Source organism: Melanaphis sacchari, unplaced genomic scaffold, assembly GCF_002803265.2.
Source record: "Melanaphis sacchari strain LSU unplaced genomic scaffold, SCAv2.0 Contig11_pilon_pilon, whole genome shotgun sequence".
Lineage (NCBI taxonomy): Eukaryota > Metazoa > Arthropoda > Insecta > Hemiptera > Aphididae > Melanaphis > Melanaphis sacchari.
In genome coordinates this window covers 1,050,576-1,073,008 of record NW_020270469.1, presented here as the reverse complement: position 1 = coordinate 1,073,008, position 22,433 = coordinate 1,050,576, and the positions used below count along the sequence as shown (strand labels likewise).

Below are 22,433 nucleotides of genomic sequence, written 5' to 3'. Positions count from 1 at the left end.
CGCACGTGGTGTATATCATATCCGTTTAAGCTCTATCCATAATCGAAGGTCGAGATCATAATAAAAGCATTTATTCGGGATCGACTTAATAAAACTTCACTCATACACGCCAAGTTCTACAGACGTGTTGCAGCTGAGTGATATTCTGGGGATAGGCGCGAATTGGGTTGGCGGGGCGATAATTCGACGTATTTTCTTCGATATAACAATAATCGTGCCGGTGCCTAGCCGTACGTAAGCCATTATATTCGTCAGTTGCCACCTGCTTTATCTGTTGTCCGTGTTTAAAGCTCATCAACCGTGTTCTACGACGGCGCTTTTGTATTTGACGAGTGTGTGTGTGTGTGTGTGTGTATACTTTCTTTTCGTTTCGCTTTTTTTTTTCATTTTAAATGTATTTCGTTATTTGCTTAAAATTCTGGGTCATTGGTATATACATATTATACAAGGAGATCTATTTAAATATATATACACATATAGAGTTTCCAAATAAAAAATTGTAACTACTGCTTGTTTAAAATATTTTACTTCAGAAAATGAAATTAAAAATATGTTTGTTGGCTTAAAAAAAAAAAAGTTATAATTGAAAATTTAATTTACGCTAAATTTTTTATAAGATTGAATATTTTTAATAAAGTCCAAACTTTTCTAACTAATGACTGTAGACATTTCAAGCAATCTTCTATAAAATATTTAAAACCGTTCTGGAGTAAAATAAATTACCTTCAGGTCTCTTCGCTTGATATTATATTATTACTTTTTTTCTCGTCATCGTTGTGTCTATAGTATGTTAAGCGGATTATTGAATACATCAAGAAATGCAGCCTCAATCATAGGTTTAAAAGGGGTGGATAAATGAACGATCATCATTGAGATATCATTTAAATACAAAATAAGTAAATTGTAATGAGACCGAATACAAAAAAATTAAAACAATAAAACAATAACAAGTATCACATAATATTAAAAGTTTAAGATGAAAATTATGGTATAATATATTATACTCACTGCTAGATGACAAAGTTACCATAAACTGATTAAACTGTCATAAATTATTTACTAGTGTATAATATATATCGGTATAAGAAATAATATTTTAAATTAAAAAAAAAAAAAAAATTAGCCAGTATAAAATAATGTGTGAATTCAGACAACGAAACAAGATCGTCCAACAAACGCGAACAGTTTATTGTTTTAACATAATATTCTATAGGTATAAAACTCGGAGCGTTATAAACATGACATTATAGTGTTTTACGTTTACTATATTATATCGTGATAATAAATCGCTATACGTAAATATAATTATAATTTTACAAAAAAGTGGACATTTACAGCTTTATCATTATTTTTAATACAGAATAATATACAAGGTATATTATATTTTTTACATTTCATAAATCACAATATGTTATTATAATATAACAGACCCAACGTATAAATAATTTACTAAAATTTGTTAAATTTAGATGCTGTTAAGATTGGAATTTATTGATACATATCGAATTTATTGTACATTAAAAATGTTATAATATGCGATATTTATTTTTTTATTTATATGAAAATTGCCTAAAATAATTAATTAGAAACTTTATGTTTTATGTATATCATTTGAGTAGTTGGAAAAAGACACTGAATGAAATTGATAGTTTACAGAGACAATTTTTGGTTATAATAAATTTTGGTAGACAAAACATTTTTGCTACACATAAGATTTATTAATAATTTTGTTGTTAGCTACAATACTAATTATGTAGTTGTTTTGAAATGCATTGATAATAATAGTGTTTACCGCATTGTTATTTTGAACAATATTTGAATAATTTTTAATTCTATTAAAACTATAAATAATTGTCCAGCATAATTCTATGTTTGAAATTTATTAAATTTACTGAATTTTCCCCTCTTCATGTATTTGTCGCTTTTTTAGTTAAGAAAATAAACTCGATGATTTTTTTTTATTTTAAACGACAATGCTCAATAGACACACCACCTCAAAGAAGTTATTTTTGAATTTATAAATGTTCAACTTTTATTTCACATATCTATACAGTGTATATTTACGTTAAATTGAGTTAGTTTGAGACAGTTAATTTATTTAGATAATATATTTAAATATTTTAGAAATTAAATTGCTTACTTCTAAAGAGTATTCAAATAATCAAGTATTGATAGTATACCTGATTTTGAAGTTAATACAGAAGGAAAGTCGAAAACACTAATATTCTCTGTCTTTAAGTTATAGTTTGTATTATTTTTAATATCAATTCCTCTATATTGTGTAAATATGTAGTATTATTAAAGATATACATTGCGTCATGTATAGTCTAATGAAATAAATATCCAATACGTGTTCTATTTTCCATATTATTTATTGTAATACATTAAAACAAAAAAAATAAATAAATAAAATAATAAGTATTTTAAACGTTATTATCCCAAAGAATAATAATAAAAAAAAAATTAAAAATGGCAACGCTATAATATTTGTTGTAGTGCATGTTGAACAGCTTAAAATAAGACATCTTTAATAGCTTTATCATAATGTATAGCAACACTTATAACTCACAAAAATAAGAGTGTTCTCTTATATTCGTAACATTAATATTTATATTAATATAACTATTCCCTAAATTGTTTATCTTTAAAAGTGTTATAAGCATTGTAAGCTTTTCTTTTTTTTTCAATATACATTATACAACAAAACCGTGGGTACACAAATAACGCGTATTGTATTCATTCGAAGTTTATTTATCTTAAGATCTTGTCGGGTTAAATTCTGTATTTTACAAATTGAATGAATTGAATAAATCAATTTATATATATTTATTTTTTTTATCAGCAATTTATTATGCTATTTTTATAAAAATATAATTTATTTGAATAATAAATGAATATTTAACAGCACTTTTTCTCGGATAAAAAATCTAATACATTGGAAGACTGCAAATGGGTCAATAAAATAGTTGAGTGGTAGGTAAGTAAAGTCATCCTTGAAGAAATAAAAGAGTTTTCCCTTTTACTATTGCAATCAGACATAAAATCCAATACGCATGGTTAACGAAAAGGTGAGTTTTTAATGAGATAATTTATTAAGCAACTTTTTTATAGTTTCCTTATTTTAATTTGAGTGAAATCAGTCGTTGAGTTACTGGTTCAGAAATTATGTGTATTTTAGGACGACATTAAAACTAGAAAAGTTTACGTGGTACCTACCTTGATTGTTAATCGAACAAAATAATATATTTCATAAGAATACTTCTGAAATACTGAGAAATTTTTCAACTTTAGTAAAGTTTATCTGAACATATTCTGATCCATAGCACCGAGTGATCATAACTTTTTTATTGTTAAAAATATATCATAACATTTATGAGATACCAAGAAAACAGATGTTTATTTATCTATATTTTCATTATTATCGTCAAGTAATAAAAGCGTTTGAATTGTAAACACATTTTGTCAGGATCGTAATATTGTATAAATTATCATTTTTGAATACTAAGTTTGGGATTTAATAAAATTTAAATATGAATTTAATATACAATTAATACAGTTAATTATAAGATTATAGGATATAAATAAAAATAATTTATAAAAAATTAAAGTAAAAGGACAGATAACCAGTCTAACTGGTGGTTTCCATGTACGATGATATTAAGCCTATACAATTGTAGAATACAATTTTAATATGATACGACATCAAATAAAATACCGTATTTTTACTTTCTCTCTCTCTCTTATATTAAATCTAGTGAATTACGATAATCATTTAAAAATCTTTTGTAAATTTAACATTTATTTTCAAAAAATAATCACTCCATTGTGCCAAACCTCTTAAAGGTTGACAATAGAGCTTTGAACAATACGAACTCTGTTTTATGTGCAGAATTGTAGTACCCTGGAAAATAGAATGTTCACATATTCTAGCGAATCCTTTGGACGTCAAAAGTACCTAATATCAGTTGTTCCCCAATATCAAAAAGATAACATTATTAAATGGATGATTACTAAGAGAGAATTAAGCTCGTTTTTTACCTTTGCAAAAGGATTAAATAAAAAAATGAAACACATCATTACTCTGAGATAGCACTGTCAATTATTTTATTTTTTGTACAGTTCTCTTTTTTTTTTAATAATTTTTAAGTCACGTATTTTTTGTTAGTCAATTTTCATTATAAAAAAAAAAAATCATCATCTCTATGTTTAATCTAAATCAAAATATTTGTTATATCTTATCTTATTGCCTAAATCATTGTCAGGCAATTAAATTATAATTTATTTAAACTCTATAGTTTTAATGTCTTAATAATACTAGCTAAAATTAAATTCATTTTTGATAAATCTTAAAATTTTTTTTTTAAAACAAACCTTTGTTTTTAGCTATTGATTTTGAAATTTTTACATAAAGTTTACTTTTTTCTATAATTATTTAAAGGAATATAACTAAGTACAAATTAAATTATAATTGTTCATGCAATTTCATCATTATTTTCATTTTATATGGTTAAAATTAACATAAGATTCGTCTATAAATAAGTACTCTAGACATACCATAAAAATATAAAATTCATAACATCTTTCACGCAAATGTATTTCAAATTTGTTCAAAATGGTTGTTGTAAACAAAGAATTTCGTCTTTAAATGTACATTAATAAATTTACTTATTCTTAAACGCCAATAGGCAATTTTGGGTATGCAGATTAAATTTAGTATATAGTACCTAATAGTTATAAATAATACAGAACAAATAACAAGTGCAACTCAATATTTATTGAATGTCAATATTCTATGACAACTTATAACTAACATATTAAAATTAAAACAAATACTATTTAGAATACGGAGCATTCTATATAAGTATAATGGTTATTTTCATATGATATATTGTGGGTTTGTACTTGGAAGAGGAAGTGATTTTTAGAAAAGAACAAAGGTATACAAAAACTTATGTTGCAAAGGAAATCTGAGAAATCAACGGCGCCTCTTTAGAGTGAGGTCATTAAAGTTTTCGTCCGTATTCTGTCTCCAAAATGATAGAAGTTATACCATACTAACACTCTATCATCTAATATTGAATTTACTAACGCAAAATATAATGCTCGTAGACAACGAGCAGAAGAAAACTGTTTGTTATTGCGTTTAATAAATCGCAATACCTTTAATGCTTTACCTATGGTGATATTTATGTGATGCTTAAAGTTTAATGATGGAATATAATGAATACCGAAATCCTTATAAAGGAAAACACGATCAAGAATAGTGCCATTAAAATAATAAATGTGGTGTATAGTAAAACACTGTCTTGAAAAAATACAGACATTGGTTATGACATTTTTTTTTTTGTAATTAAGCTAAAACCAATACCGTATATCCAGCTTGCAAAAATATCGAGTTCAGATTGTAGAATAAGACATTGATTAGGATAATCAATATTAAGAGATATGTTTATGTCATCTGCGAAGAGAAAAAGTTTAGCCTTTGTGATCCACTTGATAACTGAATTCACAAATACGTATAATAAATAGAAGGGAATCTCGCACATGCAAGGATAATATGATAAAAAATAAACTTTTAAGACTTATAATATGCATACAATACAATAAATATATATTTTATATACATGTATAATGTATATTGTTTATTGTTTTGTACCTACGTCTGTATTGTTAATAATATAATCCTAGGAATACTTAATACTTTTTAAGGGATATTTTACAAAATGTTTTGTGAATTTTTGTTCGAGTGAATATGTAATTTAATTTCTTTTGGAGTTACGCTAACAATGTGTTCCCCGTTTTACGAAATTGGCAACAAGCACCGATCATTTAGAGTTTCCTCGGGTATTGTTTTTCAAACATTCTTCACGACATTGTATTTTGTCTGACGCCAACAAACATATTTGCTTTTGACAATTTAATCTCGACAAAAAAATATCTCAATAATATGAAACAGGTACACATACATACACTTACTAAAAATCGTGTATAGATCACACATTATTATAAAATAAATATATTATTTACTGTCATAGTATTATTCTACTAAATAGCTTTAAGTTTGATAATTGTTTTAATTTATACATTGATAAAATGCAGTAGTAATAATTATATACGAGTTATTAAAACGGAATAAATATTATCAAAGTTATATGTTTAGTTTTTCGTAGTAACACACACACACACACATATATATACGAGTATAATTTCAGTATATAAACTTTGAACTGGTCATTTATACAAACCACACTTACCACATTTTATACTATAACATTCACCCAAAAATTGTTTTTCTCGGATGAAACAAAGACAACATTTAACTTTTTTCAGACAGATATTATCGTTTGTTGATTTTAAAAATTTGATAAACCTCAAGTTTTATAAACCAATATTTTCTATAATTGTATGCCTTTTTTTGTTAATGGCTTTAGTGTTACCTACTTTTTTAAGACAATGCGCTGTTTGGGAATAGGGAACCCGAACCTTTACTAAATTTGGTTAGTTAAATTAAGTAAAAAAAAAATAAATATTTAAACGTTAAGTTCAACGATAAATTTGATGGATATTTATTTAATACCCATCGAATAAAAAATGTTTGTAAAAATAATTCTTACATTTTCACTAATACTTAAAATTGTAAATTAACGATCATTCAAATCAAATACAGTATTGGGTGACATTCAAATACTATCGTTTTAAAAAGGAAAATCAGAATTTCGAATAAATCTCATTTTAATGATTGCTTATAACAAAATAAAATGAATTAGGCATATAACAAATTATAATGCGTAATATATAATATAAAATTTATTATATATACGTATCTATTATATATTTATATGTTTTTTTATAATAATATGCTCATAAATATAATACGTAAGGTTCACATTAATGATAGATACGCGATCACTGCAATATCCTCAAATCTATAAAAGACTTTGTGCGTATGATTTGTTTTTTTATTTCCGTTAGAACATTTTTAACGTAACTCGGTAAATCTTAAGACACACAAACCTAAAATAAAAGTATTATTATGTATGAGCCAACATCATTCGAGAACGATATTCATGTCAAAGTCGATGGTGGTAGTCTATGAATTATTTATTTTAACAAAAAATAATGCACTTGTGTCATTATTGCTGTCAAAGGATAGTTATATGTATTGTTATGCACTACGTAATCTATAACATGATGTCTATAACATGTGGCACAGCAATGCGCGCTATCGCGAAAAGCTCGTTTGGAAGTCGACTGCGCGAAAAAACTAATAACGTTATTATAACTTACTACGTATAACTGACTGGCACACTTTTGCATTCGTATTATTGTTATTTCCTTGGAATAAAATAATAAAAAAGTGCAAGACCTTCAATTAATCTATGATACCTTATAATATATTACATATATGTGTGTGTGTGTGTGTGTGTGTCTGTGTGAATGTGTTTAATTACATTGTATAAATGTCCACGAACACATTCGCTAATGACACTATATACTAATAAAACGGACTTGCTAAATAATTGTTATCCCGACAATTCGTTTTGGAAAATTTTCAATTAATTTGTGATTTTATTTGATCGACACATTTGTGTGTATAGATATGTGAGCGCGCATATTTTTTCTAAAAAAAAAGCCAAGATTTTCGAAATATTTTTTTTTTTTTTTTTGTAGTTCAAGATGTGCAAAAGCGCGTAAACGGAGTGACGAAAGAATCTCGATAAATAGTCATGACTGGTTGAAAAAATATTTTCTTCTTTTCGTTAACTTTGGAGTCTTTGTACACCAACACACGTCTCTGACAGAACATCGTTCCCAGCTATAAAGGCATGGCCACCATTAGTGGTTTTAGGAGTGGATTTTTTTTTTTTTTTGTGTACATGGATGGTTTAGACTAGTAGTGTTTGTTGCTTTAAGTCAAAAAAGAAATTCTCACTATTCAATTATCTTGTGTTAAATATCTTTATGATCAGTTTTCAAGTAATTTATATCTATAAAATAATTATATATAAAAAAAAAATCCTCTACAACAAAATATCACTATGGTACAATGGATAAAAATCAAATACACATAGGGTTAAACGATGTGTTCAAATGTATATATTTAGCTATCAATAAACATATTCGAACTGGATTTTTGGACTGACTGAAGAAAATTCCTAGAATTATTTTAACCAAAATAAACATCTATTTTTTCAATAAATTTAAACCTCTACATATAAATAAGTATTAAAACCGCACCGCTACATAACGTCTGACATCGATCGATTTTACATAAAAAAAAACACATTTTAAAAATAAACGTTAGTGATAAAAAATTTAACGCCTTTTTTACAAATCAATATTTGTTTTTTATTTAAATATTATCGTATTTTCGGCACTGCGAAAAAAAGACACACTTGGGGGCAATCAGCGTTCAATATGATTAGTTAGACACGCATGAATCGAAATGACAATAATAATGCGAGTCCGAACGTAACATCAGAAAAAAATATATTATCAATTTTTTCACATTGATAATAAATATATTAATAACTCCGACTTTTGGATTATTTTATTTAAATACTTAAAGACTAGATTTTTGTGTCACTATACTCGTGTATTTTCCTATAAATTGTTAAGCTAATGACTTTTTTTTAAATTCTTATAATATACGAGTATTTAAATCGAAATTCAATCGTATTACTTTAGGTATAAAAATATAAATAATTTAAGATATTGTCCTCGTATTTTAAACTAATATACTTATGAATTCTAAAAATAAGAAACTGAATTAATTATTTACCCAATAAAAATATAACGGTGAGATCGCTTGATTAGATTAATCAAGGATAGCGCAAAAAAAAAAAAAACGAGACGATTCGAAGTATGGTAAATTCGACAATTACAGCAAAAACAATGCGTGCGCTGTGAAAAAGATTGGACGCAGTCGTATTCGACAAATTATCGGAGGGCATGATGAGTTGAAAGTTAAAAAAAAATCATACATCTTTCGTAGCAGTAGATCACACGTGAATTTTTCAATTATCTTCGGTCATCTCGTTCGTATATGTGCATACAAATTACGCATGGAATGTTGATATATTTTCCGCGCTGCATTACTGCATATATTAATTTTATTGGCAACGCTGCGTGCGGAGACCGAAATAATTGTATGGTGACACGAAAATGGTAATCTGCTCGTCCATCAAACATCGTCGCCGGACTGTCACGCATTTACCCGTGCGATTTTAGGGATCTCTGGCACATGTACACGCGTGTAATTTAATATAATGGACGCAGGACGTACGGGAATTCCAGTTGTCTAAAAAACCGCATCTAATCTGTGTTTTAAATTTGAAATGTTAATCATATAATTTTATTAATCACAGCAATTTTATACATATTATCGTTGAATAACATATTATACCATGTATCATTAGATACGGTGGAACACATTAAACCCCTCGATATAAGTCGACTGCGTGCCCAAAAATTTAATCTTTGATTAAAAAAAAAAAAAAAAAAAAAAAAAAAAAAGACCAAGATATTTTTCAATGAGAATGTATGTGTTTTCAAACACATAAAAAATACTTACGGTAAAGTCTAACCTAACCTTGCGAAGTAATATATTAAATTATTGACTTATTCCTTATATGTAGAAGTTCGTAAACGTCCGTTATTCGTTCGGGGCTGTCAACGCTACACCATACATTATTATAATTTATAATGCGTAAGGGTTTACAACACCGTAACGTCGTTAAACTATATATTATATTATATGAGCGGATATCGATGTAACATTGTGCCGCAGTGAATCGTTTATTATTTTATACCATTATTTCTTCGTACACTATTACTCCAATCCTACGTCGTTGCACGATCGAGCAAAGAAAAAAACTAGAAATATTAAAACACATGATCATCATCTATGAATGGATTATTTAAAACCGATTGATGCAACAATTATTTTAATATAAATATAGGTGAATCAGTCGCTACTACAAGTACGTCGTAAAAATTAAAAAAAAATACAAATTAATTTGCTTTATTCTTAAACGTGTACCTTTTCTTCAGAATAGATTTCGAAACTAAGGTTAGTACTCTTAGAAATTTCCGGAAAGGGAAATATTCTCGGATATTTCAAGAAAATTATATTAACATTATCATTCTTGGGAATACGAACAATTAAAGCATATATGTTTATACAATAAGTGCATTTTAGTTTTTAAGTTGAATTTTATTTTAAGATATTATTTTTTTATTATAGAAAAATTTTATCTGTACTAAGATAAATATTAGTCAGCAAGTCAAATAAATATAAATTATTATAGTAACTATATTATAATTAAATTCTTATTGTTGAATTGAATTGGTCGCTACTTACTCACTGCTGTAAAACTATATATATTTTCAGTGATACAACTAATCAGATTATGTCAACTATTGCAAAGTCAATTGATTAGTATTGTGGTAGAAATAAAAATATTTATTTACAAAAACGTGATTTATTTAAACCGTTTGAAAAATAATCAATAATACATCGAAAAAAATATCTGATTTAAAGATAACCTTTATTTAGTTTCGGACTCATTGTGGTAATTGCGTTAGTACTGTAAGACGGTGAAAGATGAAGAGGATTGTAAAAATTCACTAAAAGTAATAATAACCATAACAATAAGACGATATAGCTGAATGCTGATTTTTAAAACTCCTTCTACTTAACCAACGACACGACAATCTTGATTGTTAAATTTTTATATTTCTTTATGATTCAATATCATCCTTTGAATATACACACACGTTGTCTTCATCGGGGATTCCAGAATTGCGCTCAAAATAACACGGAACTCGCTTACGTCAAAACATCTCTGTAATATTATTCATATTGACATCAATTCTCGTGTTCCCACGGGGCTACTGCCGACTACCTGAATGTCCATACAAACTTAATTCATCACCCTAAATTGTCGGAATAATATTATTATGATCATCATCATCACCATTATCATCATCGCCGTCGTCGTGGAAAAAGGATATCATCGGATTTTATAAGCCCCGGCCTTTTGTAGATCTTAAAATTCCTCATTTCCTTTACAGCTTTCATAATTATTAGTATCATATTACGTTGTTACAACACGTATTACGCTATGTTTGTCGGTGTCACGTAGTGGTATGTTGTTATTTTTTTCTTTTGAAAATAATGCACTACGCTACTGCTCTGCTATTACGTCACTGAAAGCACATATAAAAGTTGTTGAAAACTTGTGCGTATAATATGTATCTAGCTCGTACAATATAATATGTTTACGAACTGAAATTGTTGACCTTGTCAAGTCGACTAAGTATAAAACAATAATAATTATATTATATTTTGGATTTTAGGTTTGAAAAAAAATAAATATAAAACTTTTTCTATAAGGTTACTATACTATATTATTACGTGATATAACGTTCTTCTTATGGTTTTATCTAACCTTTATATAATTAATTTTAGCATTATAAACAAATTGTGTATACCTATAATTTTATTCGTATTAATTTAGGGTCAGTTGGTATACCGATTGAAGGATTTGCTATTCATGCTCAATAAATAAAATATATGTAATATACATATGTATATATATAATTAAAAACTGTACATTAAATATTCCGTGGTGACATTTAATTTAATATGAAAAAAATATATTTATAAAATATTAACTAAAATATCTGTTTTTATTAATGATTTAAATAAAACTTTTTTTGAGCCATATATACACGATACATGAGTATATACAATTTTAAATTTTCAGTTAATTATTTTTCATCATCATAATTTTGTATTGTGTATGGATTACGGACTAGTTATAGTATCATTGACAATGGCCATCAAATAAATAAGGTACTATGCCATAGATACCTAACGTGTATTTCATTGAAGATTTTTTTTTTTTTTGTGGTTACAAATCTGCTAATATGGTATTACAAATTATAATCGAATTACGATTTTATTACATTTTTTTTTTCATTTGGGTCACAATAGTTGACAATCGAAAACGCCATATTTACACTATACAGAAACTTTCATGTATTAATTAATCGTATTTACTGAATTAAAAATTTCCCTTTGAAAGTATAGTTCTCTCGTGCAACTAAATATTTAGATAACAGTAATATCTAGGCTAAACATTTCTGTAAAACGATTTCGAAATATATTATATTCATGAATTACGTGAACGGAAAATTTACTCTAAAATATGAGAGCTTTAAAACTTTTTTGAATTTAAAATACAATAATTTATAATTGATGTTCTATGTCTCAAAAAGAAATGCATCCATGCAAAATTAATTTGAAAAAAAAATATATATCAAAAAATAAAATACAAAATTAACTTATAATTGACATTCAAATACTATAGTTTTATTTTTATATTAACCAGTCATAAAAAATAAATAATTATAAAAAATTCGTTTTTTTTTTTTTACCCCGAAACTAAATAGTTATGTATTAATTATTTGTTTGAGGAACGAAACACGCAACTGATTATAAAACAACTAACAAAATCATTTTACAACTCCGATATTGAGACACGCTATAATAATATAACAAAATAGTATTTGTCAAAAAAATAATATTTTTAGTTATTTAACTAATTTATACATTTTATCTATTTATCCTATCATCATGCGTCAAAATAAACTTAAAAAAAAAATATGTTTACATTAAATGTCGTAATGCTATGCAATGTACATGTTTGTAAGCCACAACAAATATTTTCTATTATTTTTATAACTTTGATCATTTTAATTTTTATTTAAAACTCGGTAAATACAACTTATGGTAATATATTACAATATAATATTTATGAGAAATAATAGTTGTATTTTTAACATTTAAGTATAATGCTTTGAGACAGTTAAAAAGTAAAAACAACTTCAATCATTAGTATGACTACTATAATGTTGAATGTTAAAAAATATATAAATATTTATAAATTAATTAATAAAATTATATATTTTTTTCACAGGAGGATATTATACGATTGAGCAAAAAGGAAATAAACTTAGGATAATTGCGCTCAATTCAAATGCATTTTCGACAGTAGAAAGGCAGCGGAACGTAGTCAACCCTGTAGAACAGCTTGAGTGGTTGGAAAAAATCTTATTGAAATCAGTCATAAATAAAGAAACAGTGAGTAATAATATTAGATATTAGTCAAGTTCAATTTTAACGATCGTTAATATTAAGAACAAAATAAAATAAGGCTAGGTTATATTAAAAATGTTTAACTTAATAATATCGCAACACAAAATAAATTTTCAGTCAGTTCTCAAAGTGCCCATAATATGTTTTAACCACGCAAATAATATGATATGTAATTTAATAGTCATTTACTTAAATAATGATACTCAAAAATCATGGTTATTTTTTTTTCTAACTTCATGAAAATAAATAAATTGTATGTTTAATCTTTAAACATATGCCTACGATATAACAGCACCTAAAATATATTTTTAAACGAGGATAAAACCACACAGCTAGATTTTTAGATATATTTAAAAAAAAAAAAAAAAAAAACAGAACATTGTATTTTATTTGTAAATACCCACAAAATGTTTATATCGAGCTTGTTAATAAGTTTATCATTAAACTTTTATCACAACGATGTTTACATAGTTGTCTTTTAATTAAAATCATGATCCAATTTTTTTGAGCGAACTCGTTAAACGTTAATCGTAACGTCGACATTTTTAAATTGCATATTAAAATGATTGCAGTTGTTGTGATAAAAGTACGTCTATACATATTACCAATGATTGAATTAAAATTACCGTGAAATACGATTGTCGACTAGAAAAGAAAAGTAAAAACTATAATACGTAATTAACCATGATCGCTTTTCCCGTTATACTCGATCATAGACCCGAAATAATATTAAAACCCCAAAGTGCACGATGATATTCCGACATCCTGTGCCTATTATCGTCTGTCTGTTTGTTCATTTCAACAACGCAGTCTACGATTCGAACAATTTCCAGGTGTACCTAGTGAGTCACATGTGCCCGGGTGCCAACGAAAGAGACCAGGATGAGGCGCCTACGTTCAAAGACGACTACAGTGCGAGCTATATGGAAATGATCCGGAGGTTTGCGAACATCATTGTCGGACAGTTTTGTGGTCATCTGCATTCCGACACATTCCGAATCGTCTACGACCAACACAGTGAGTATTAAAGTCTCATCTAATGTAATATTTGATCGTCTCTTCGTGTGATGTTTTTTGCGTAGTTGATGATTATCTCACCTTTTAATGATAGACTCAATGGGTCAAAATGAGTTCTATCAATTACTTTACTATTAAAAGGAAATATTTTTTTTCTTTTTTAAACTATTGACTATTATATTTTTGTCTGACTGAAGCCAAATTGTACACACTATTTTTGTTAGTTCTAGTCTAGGAATTTGTTGTTGTTATAAATACTATTTTTTACGATTTTACTCTTGCCCTGACGTTTATTTTAACCGAGGAAAGTGTATAATCGAAAAAAAAACAAGGTAAAATATGTTAAATATGATAAACAAACATGTGAATTTTAAAGTAAACATAGTTTAAAGTATTTTCACTTTTGGGTGAGTACTAGGGAACGGATTTTATTGTAAATACATATTTTTATTGGAATAAGATATTTTAAATCTGATAAAAATGTGTACGATTTTAAATATTCTAATTAAAATAAATCCAAATTTTTCTTACATATTTTTACATATTTTAATAATTGTTGATTTTTTTATTAATTTTTGAAAATCATAAATATTATCTGCTTCGTCAAATTAACAAGACTACCTTGTAATTTTTAACGACTACCAAATATTATACGTTATCTAAATGGCAATTACTCGTACGTACTTATTTTTGGCACGCAGCATGCCACTATGTAAATTAGAACTAGTTCACTTATTGTCGATATTGGTAATGCCGGATTATATTAGTATAAAATAAGGAATAATAGTGATAACCTACATACTCGATAATCGTTTTTAGTATTATTCGTAGTCGCGTTTATAACGTAATCTCGTGTACGTATAGTTTAAAATTTTTTAAATGTCAAAAGTTGTGAAATTGAAATCGAAAGCGAATAATTTTTATTTAAAAGAATTTCCTAACAAGACATTTAAAGGTGATGGAAAAATTGTATTCTGTTCATTCTGTGAAAAGGCAGTTTCAATAAATCAGCGTTTTTCAGTTACTCAGCATAATATATTAATATATTATATCTACATCTAAGCATTAACAAAATAGAAATCGTAAAAAAAATGTCAACAAATTTTCTTGAATTCGGAGCCATCAACGTCTTCCAATAATTTGTCAGCTTTTAATACCGATATGTGCCGAATGTTAACTTGCGCGTATATTTTAATTTTCAAACTAAAAAATTGAGAATTCATAAATATTTTAAAGAAATATACAAGAAAAAAAATTTCAGATGTAAGTATCACCCGAAAAAGTTATGTTAATATAATTTACGAGGTAACATTAAAATCAATTAGATAGTTTATTCAAGATGGACCAATATCTATAGGTTTCAATCATTGATGAATCAACATATTATGCAGAGGGCAGGTATATTAGTAATGTAATCATCGGAAAACTATGTTCTGAGTCCACAAATCATTTATTTTAAATCGTATGCAGTTAGAAAAATGCAATAATAAAACTATTGCTAAATTATTTAATAATTCATTGAACTTGTTATGGCCAAATATTATTATACACACAAAACATTTTCTTAAAACTTTTCTATGAAAATTTCAAGTATAGTTACCATTTTTTTTTGTTAGGTACGCCAAAAAAAAAGAAAATTGATTTAAAAAAAAAAATCCGTTTTTCCTTAAATTTTTATTTGATAGTTATATTAAAAAATATTAGGAATTTTTCTATTTTGACTTTAAAAAAAAAAAAAAAACAACACGATCCGATTTCCTATCTAAAATCACCCTCAAAGTTTAAAATTGAAATGATTTTTTGAGTAATTATCAACTATCGTGTATACATGTACAACAAATATATAAACCTTTTCTCTCAAAATCTAAAATATTGATTGATAAAACACAATGTGGTATAATATGATAAAAACATGTACATAGTACACCTATTGTGTTAAAAACTTAATATATCTTTAGATGAGAAAAATATAAAAATTATGTAAAAATATATCAAAGTTAAAAAATAAATCAAATTTTAGAAGAAATTATAACTTATCATGTTACAATTATTAAAGGGTAAAGTTCGACATAAAATGTTCTAACGCCTTTGAAATGTAAAAGAAGAAAAGAAAACTTTTAGAGATGACATAAAATTTAATTTAGTTTATTGAAGGTGTATATTCTGTATATCTTTAATTTAATTCTCAAAATATATTTTGACTTGTTCAACGAGTACATAACACGCACTTTACAGATAGCGAACAACTTTACATTGTAATCTAACGAATAAAATTAGTCATTTTATGTGACGTTTAAATGTTTAATATGAACTACGTGAAAAGGACAACATTGTAAGTTTAGATTTGAAGAGTTTGAAACAACAACTTGATAAATTTACTTCGTTCGGGGCTGATAAAACACGTTTCATTATTATAATTAATCAATGCTAAAATAATAATATCTACACCTTTCAATTATTAACATGATGATAAATGATATTGCGGATTTAAAATCTATTTAACTTTTTTTATCTTTAGATAAAAATAATTCAAAGTCAATACCTTATGGATTTATCTGTTTGATAGGCTATACATATTACTTTTCAAGAGAAAAGTAATAGTAATTAAATTAAATTTACTGATTTAAAAATTTAAATTTAGATTTAAATGCTTATGAATAGTAACACAACAGTATCTTAAATTTTAAAATGAGTTATCATAAATCCAGATGTATCTAGTTGTTTCACCAAAAATAAAAACAAAATAAATCCAATCCTATTATAAAATATACTTATATTTATTGCATTTTATTAGTTGTTGCATCTGAATACATGTAATTTTATCCTATATAATAATTCACGAAAAAGTGAACTTCCAAAATAAGTTAATTTATCTGGTTATTGTTCATTTGTATTACTTTTTTAATGAGAGGCACACATATATTAATTCATGATAATGTTATTATGTTACGTACTTTGGGAAATATTTCTTGAACAAAGATTTTAATAGATATAATATGAATATTTCGTATTAAATTATTAATTTTAATTTATCTGATTAACGAAAATAGCTTTTTGATGAGACATTTATGAATCAAGGTTCTGTTTATATTGAAATTCTGTAAAGTTGTAAAATATTAAGTTATTTAATTAATTTTATTGACTGTATGTATTAGCTAATATTAGTTAATATTATTATAGTATTTGATAAATATACAACAGAAGAAAGTTCTTATAGTTTTATACACGGTATTCTATGCTTTAATATATAGTTTTAAGGAATATTTTAAAGTTCATAAAGCAAAAATAATAAAAAAAAATTCATTAAATTTAAAAATGTTTATATAATATGTGACTTAAGTTTTCAAACCAATAATTGTAGACATTAGTAGTACTAACTCATATTTAATCTTAAAATATTTGAATTACAATTTATTATAACAACAGCGACTTTTATATTCGTTGTCTTAGTAATTTACTTTATATAATAATATACTCAAGTATTTTTTTTATTTAAAACTTTTTAAAACTTCTTTATTCTTGTATATATTTGTCATGTTGAATAAATATATTCTTATTTCTCTGTATAGTAAATTACATGAATGTTTTAAATTTTTAGAAGTACCTAAGAATATCCTCGACTAAAATATTGGGATAATGATTTTAACTAAATCTTCAAAAACTTAAATGGTGTAGGTCAGCGTTTCTCAACCTATGGTACGCGTACCGCTAATGGTACGCAGAAAGCTCAAAATACTTGAATGAAAAATAAATATTTATCATAAAATAAAATATTATTAGATACATAAAATATTATTTCGTTTATTTGATTACTAAACAAAATAGTCGGTTTTACTCACGTTAATGATAGAAATTTAAATAAACGATAATATCTATAATGTGTAATGCTTGGTTGATTTATGTTTTAATAAATTGTACATGCTATTAATTTTACTTTTGTTTAATAAGTTTTAATATTCTATAAATTTTTTAAGCAAAATGAAAAAAAATTGAGTTTTCTAAATTAAATTGTATGTGAAAATGTTCTAGATGTGTAGGTGGTACTCGGAAGTAAAAGGTTGATAATCGCTAGTGTAGGTCAATTATATTTAATTGTAATTTAGTATTTAATTAGTACATCTAAATTCTAATCGATTTCATGAAAAGTAAACACTATCTTCAACGATGCCAGTAGCAAACATTATTGGAATCAGAGGTTCTTATAATATTTTACTGTTTTCTATCATCTTTCATATGTATTAAATAAATTGACGAAACAGGGTTCCAAATTGTTTATTATTATTATGATTTGGAACTGAGATAATTTTTTTCCACCCATAACAAATGTTTTATTATACATATTTCAAAAAAATAAAACACAAAAATTGATTTGTTAACCCCTAATTAACAATTAACTTAACACTAAGATCGCTAGAGTCACAGCGTTCACTATATCTTTTAATAATGAAATTAATGAATAAAATTACATTTAAATACAAAGGTGAGACTATAAAACGTTAACAAAAAATAAAAGTAGATTTTATTTTTTTAATTCAAAACTATTTATAAAAAAAAAAAAATAACCCATAAAAAATAATATGCTCAAACTGTTGTTGGAAACGTAATGTCACGTGACTATAATGACGTCACGATATATTATTGCATAACTCATAGGTATAATATATAAGAGTTCAAAGATAAAACTTTAAAACGTTCTTAATAGAGCTCAGTTTGTGTCAAGTACTCATTAGGGAGTTATCATCGTGCCACTGCGTTCTACCTATTATAATAGCTTATATTTAATCAAATTTTTGTGGGGAGGGTTTTAATTTTTATTATTTTATAGTTTAATAAACGATATGAACTAAAATATATATTTCATAAAACACAATCAATTTCTCCCAATACATAAAAATTTAATCACCATAAACATGTATAGAGAAATTTAATAATATTTGAACTATTAAACTGTATAGGCATTATTTTTATATTAATATGTCTATATGTTTTATAACGTATTTGTTTTATACTTACAATTTTAATATTTTATATTATTAGCATTATTAAAACATTACACATTTTTAAAATAATAATTATCTATACTCTATATGTACATTTATTAATTTTTGCATTGTTAAATTAAAAATAATAAATAATAATAAAATTTTAGTAGTTGAAAACTAAATAAGATAACATATAGTAAATTAATTACGCGCCTGTTTTGTTACCGTTATTAGATTCCGGTGATGTATCATATCATAATAATAAATATTAGAGCTTGGATTTCAATATATCTGTTTTTATTATTAGAATACTTAACATAATGCTTTCTAAACATTAAAAATGTATTGTAAGAACTTAATATTCTACAATAATGAATGTATTGGTTTAATTAAATGTGTTTTTTTTATATATTTTAACGTTAGAATCAGAAAATTGATAGAAAAAAAAAAAAATTCATAAAAAAAAAATAAATAAATTTATAATATTTATAATTTATATACTATAAATCGCTAGAATTTGCTTAGATCGTTTTGAATCTATTAGCTCAACATATTTATAATATTATGGTTCTTATTATTAATAATAATTGTAATACATTTAATCTACAGAGACCGGACACAAAACATATCTATATTTTATGTCTAGCTATTATTGTAGCCATCGTTTTATGATGTAATATACGTATTATGATCATCTTAATAAAAAATACTACCGAACGCATTTTTACACGTTTTGTATGACGACCACTAATACAGTATTAAATCTAACGCTCGTGATCGATATAAAAACTGTATCCGTTCCCCGTACAATTAGAGTGGTTACGTACAAAAAGCCTTAATATTATAATATCGACTTATTGTCTAAACTATGTATGTTGTTTTTCTGTTATTTATCTTTCTTTGTTTTGATTGAAACGGGCGTTAATCAAGTGCGTTTCTGCCATTTGTGTTGCAGAAAAACCAGTATCGTGGATGATGGTGGCACCATCGTTGACGCCTAACAAGTCTCCCGGCGTGTCTAACAACCCTGGCTTAAGACTGTACAAATTCAACACCAATTCGGGCCAAGTAAGTATATGTCTATATAAATGAAATTTCTATCTATAAACATGTAGTGTTAGTATTTTATGACTGTCATAATGATTCTATTAAGGCGATTTTTCGTTTTAAAAAGAATCACATCATTTGTTAATGACAAGATTGAAAATTATTCTTTTACATTTTTGAATTTTTAAACAAACGATTGGTATATTTTTTTAGTCTTGCAATTAGATATATAAAACGGTACAGTACAGTAAATTTTCAAACCATGCTTAATACTTTTTGCCAATTTCATTTTTGGTTATTAATGCATTTCTGATATCTATTTTTAAGTTTGCTTTACGACTATAATCTTAAAATAAAAGTATCACTACAGAGTAGATATTAATATTTTAAAAATGGTATTTAAATACACATTTACCTGAACATTTTAATTTAAATAAACGCATAGTTCAAGTGTAAATTAAAGTAAAGACAACTAGTGACATATCATTAGGTGTTTATAATCTATTAAAATTATACAATACGTAAACGAATTTAAAGTTTCAATACAAAATTCATTTACTATTTATATGTATTTTAAAAATATAATTGAGCTATTATAACAATATGGACGTCGTTTTTTATTTAGATTATAGACTACACACAGTACTATATCGATCTGGATTCATCACCTAACGGCGATCCAGATGACTGGAGAATTGAGTACAACCTAACGCACTACTACGGACTCCACGAAATCACGCCTAGGTCTCTGCACGCGATCGCTGAAACGTTCCAAGACGACGAGTCAGTGCAGTTTGACAGGTAAATCATAATATTAGCGTCATAATATCAAAATATATTATAATTAAGTACAACTGCTAAATAATACGCAGGTAATTAAACCATAAACAGTAAATGATTGTTCATTTCATCACATTTTTCTGTAAATACACATTTTTCCCGTGATGGTTATGCAGGTAATTTCCAATTTTTCTTTATTCATCCAACCTAGTCCATTTACCCTCAACCATGGAAAAAGTCATAGACAATGCTTACAACTTTAATGTAAGATTGCTGACAAACTAATTAAAACGACCTGTACACATCAAGTCCTGCGTGATATTTAAATGTTGTGTTTATGATAGATCTCTATGCAGAACCGATTTTGCGATCAGTATGATGATAATTTGTTGTACAAAAACAATAAAAGCATATTATTATATTAATTTAAATATCTATCCAATTATATGACAGATCTGCAGCATATCTAAATTTTTTTTTTTTTGTGTGTGATTGTGTTCGAATTGAATTTTCATGAAGATTAATACATAAACAGTAAAAAAGTCTTCAATCCTATCAAATCACATCTTAAATCTTGTGGATACATATATTAATGATAGTATATTGTAATATACATATATATAATATTATATTACAAGGACACATGTTGTCGCCATTCATTCGTGTACATATTAATGTCTACCTACTATGTTCCGTGGGCACCGCTGAATAAAAACTTTCAATGGTGATAAAAATAAATAAAGGCAAGAGTTTTTTTTTATTTGATTTTTTTCTACCGTTTCATATTTTTTTATACATTCCAACAAAAGCTATACGTGTAAGGATAACAAAAAAATACTTCAACCCTTTAAGTTAATGGGCATGTGAATTATATACTCGACAAAAATAAATATTCAATATTTTTTAATATATATGTATTAAGTTATATTATGTTTGATTTTTAAAAAAAATACACCAAAATTGTACACCAATTTTGTGACTAAAAATATTTTTACTTATTCATCGTCAATCACTTATATTTAAATTTGATTTTTTTTTTTTACTTATTCCATGTATATATAATATATATATATATATATATATATATATATATATATATATATATATATATAATTCATTATCAGTATATACATCAAACAATATTCATTATTGTCATAATTCAACCAAAGTATTTAAATATTAATATTTAATTTTTGAAGTATTAATAATTGTCACCTTTCCCTATTTGGAACAAAAAATAATGCTGTCAAGTACATTGTAATTTAAAAAATTGAATTGACAAACAATATTATTATTATTTTAATTTTTATATCACTGCACATTTTATTGGTATCTGGTATTAACGGTATAAACACAAATGTTCTAATATTATTATTATTATTATTATCTTGTAGCCGATTGTCAATTTACGCGAAATGTAATATCTAATTGATTTACTCGAG

At 25.7% G+C, this 22,433-nt stretch overlaps 1 protein-coding gene across 1 annotated transcript in view; it reads left to right on the top strand.

Moving 5' to 3' along the window:
• LOC112604164 (acid sphingomyelinase-like phosphodiesterase 3a) overlaps nt 1-22,433 on the top strand; it is a 196,052-nt gene that overhangs the window by 162,126 nt on the left and 11,493 nt on the right. Inside the window, exons 8-11 of the mRNA XM_025353067.1 lie at nt 12,987-13,150; nt 13,999-14,182; nt 20,120-20,232; nt 20,837-21,012. Coding sequence (XP_025208852.1) covers nt 12,987-13,150; nt 13,999-14,182; nt 20,120-20,232; nt 20,837-21,012 — 637 coding nt within the window. The remainder of the gene's footprint in view (nt 1-12,986; nt 13,151-13,998; nt 14,183-20,119; nt 20,233-20,836; nt 21,013-22,433) is intronic.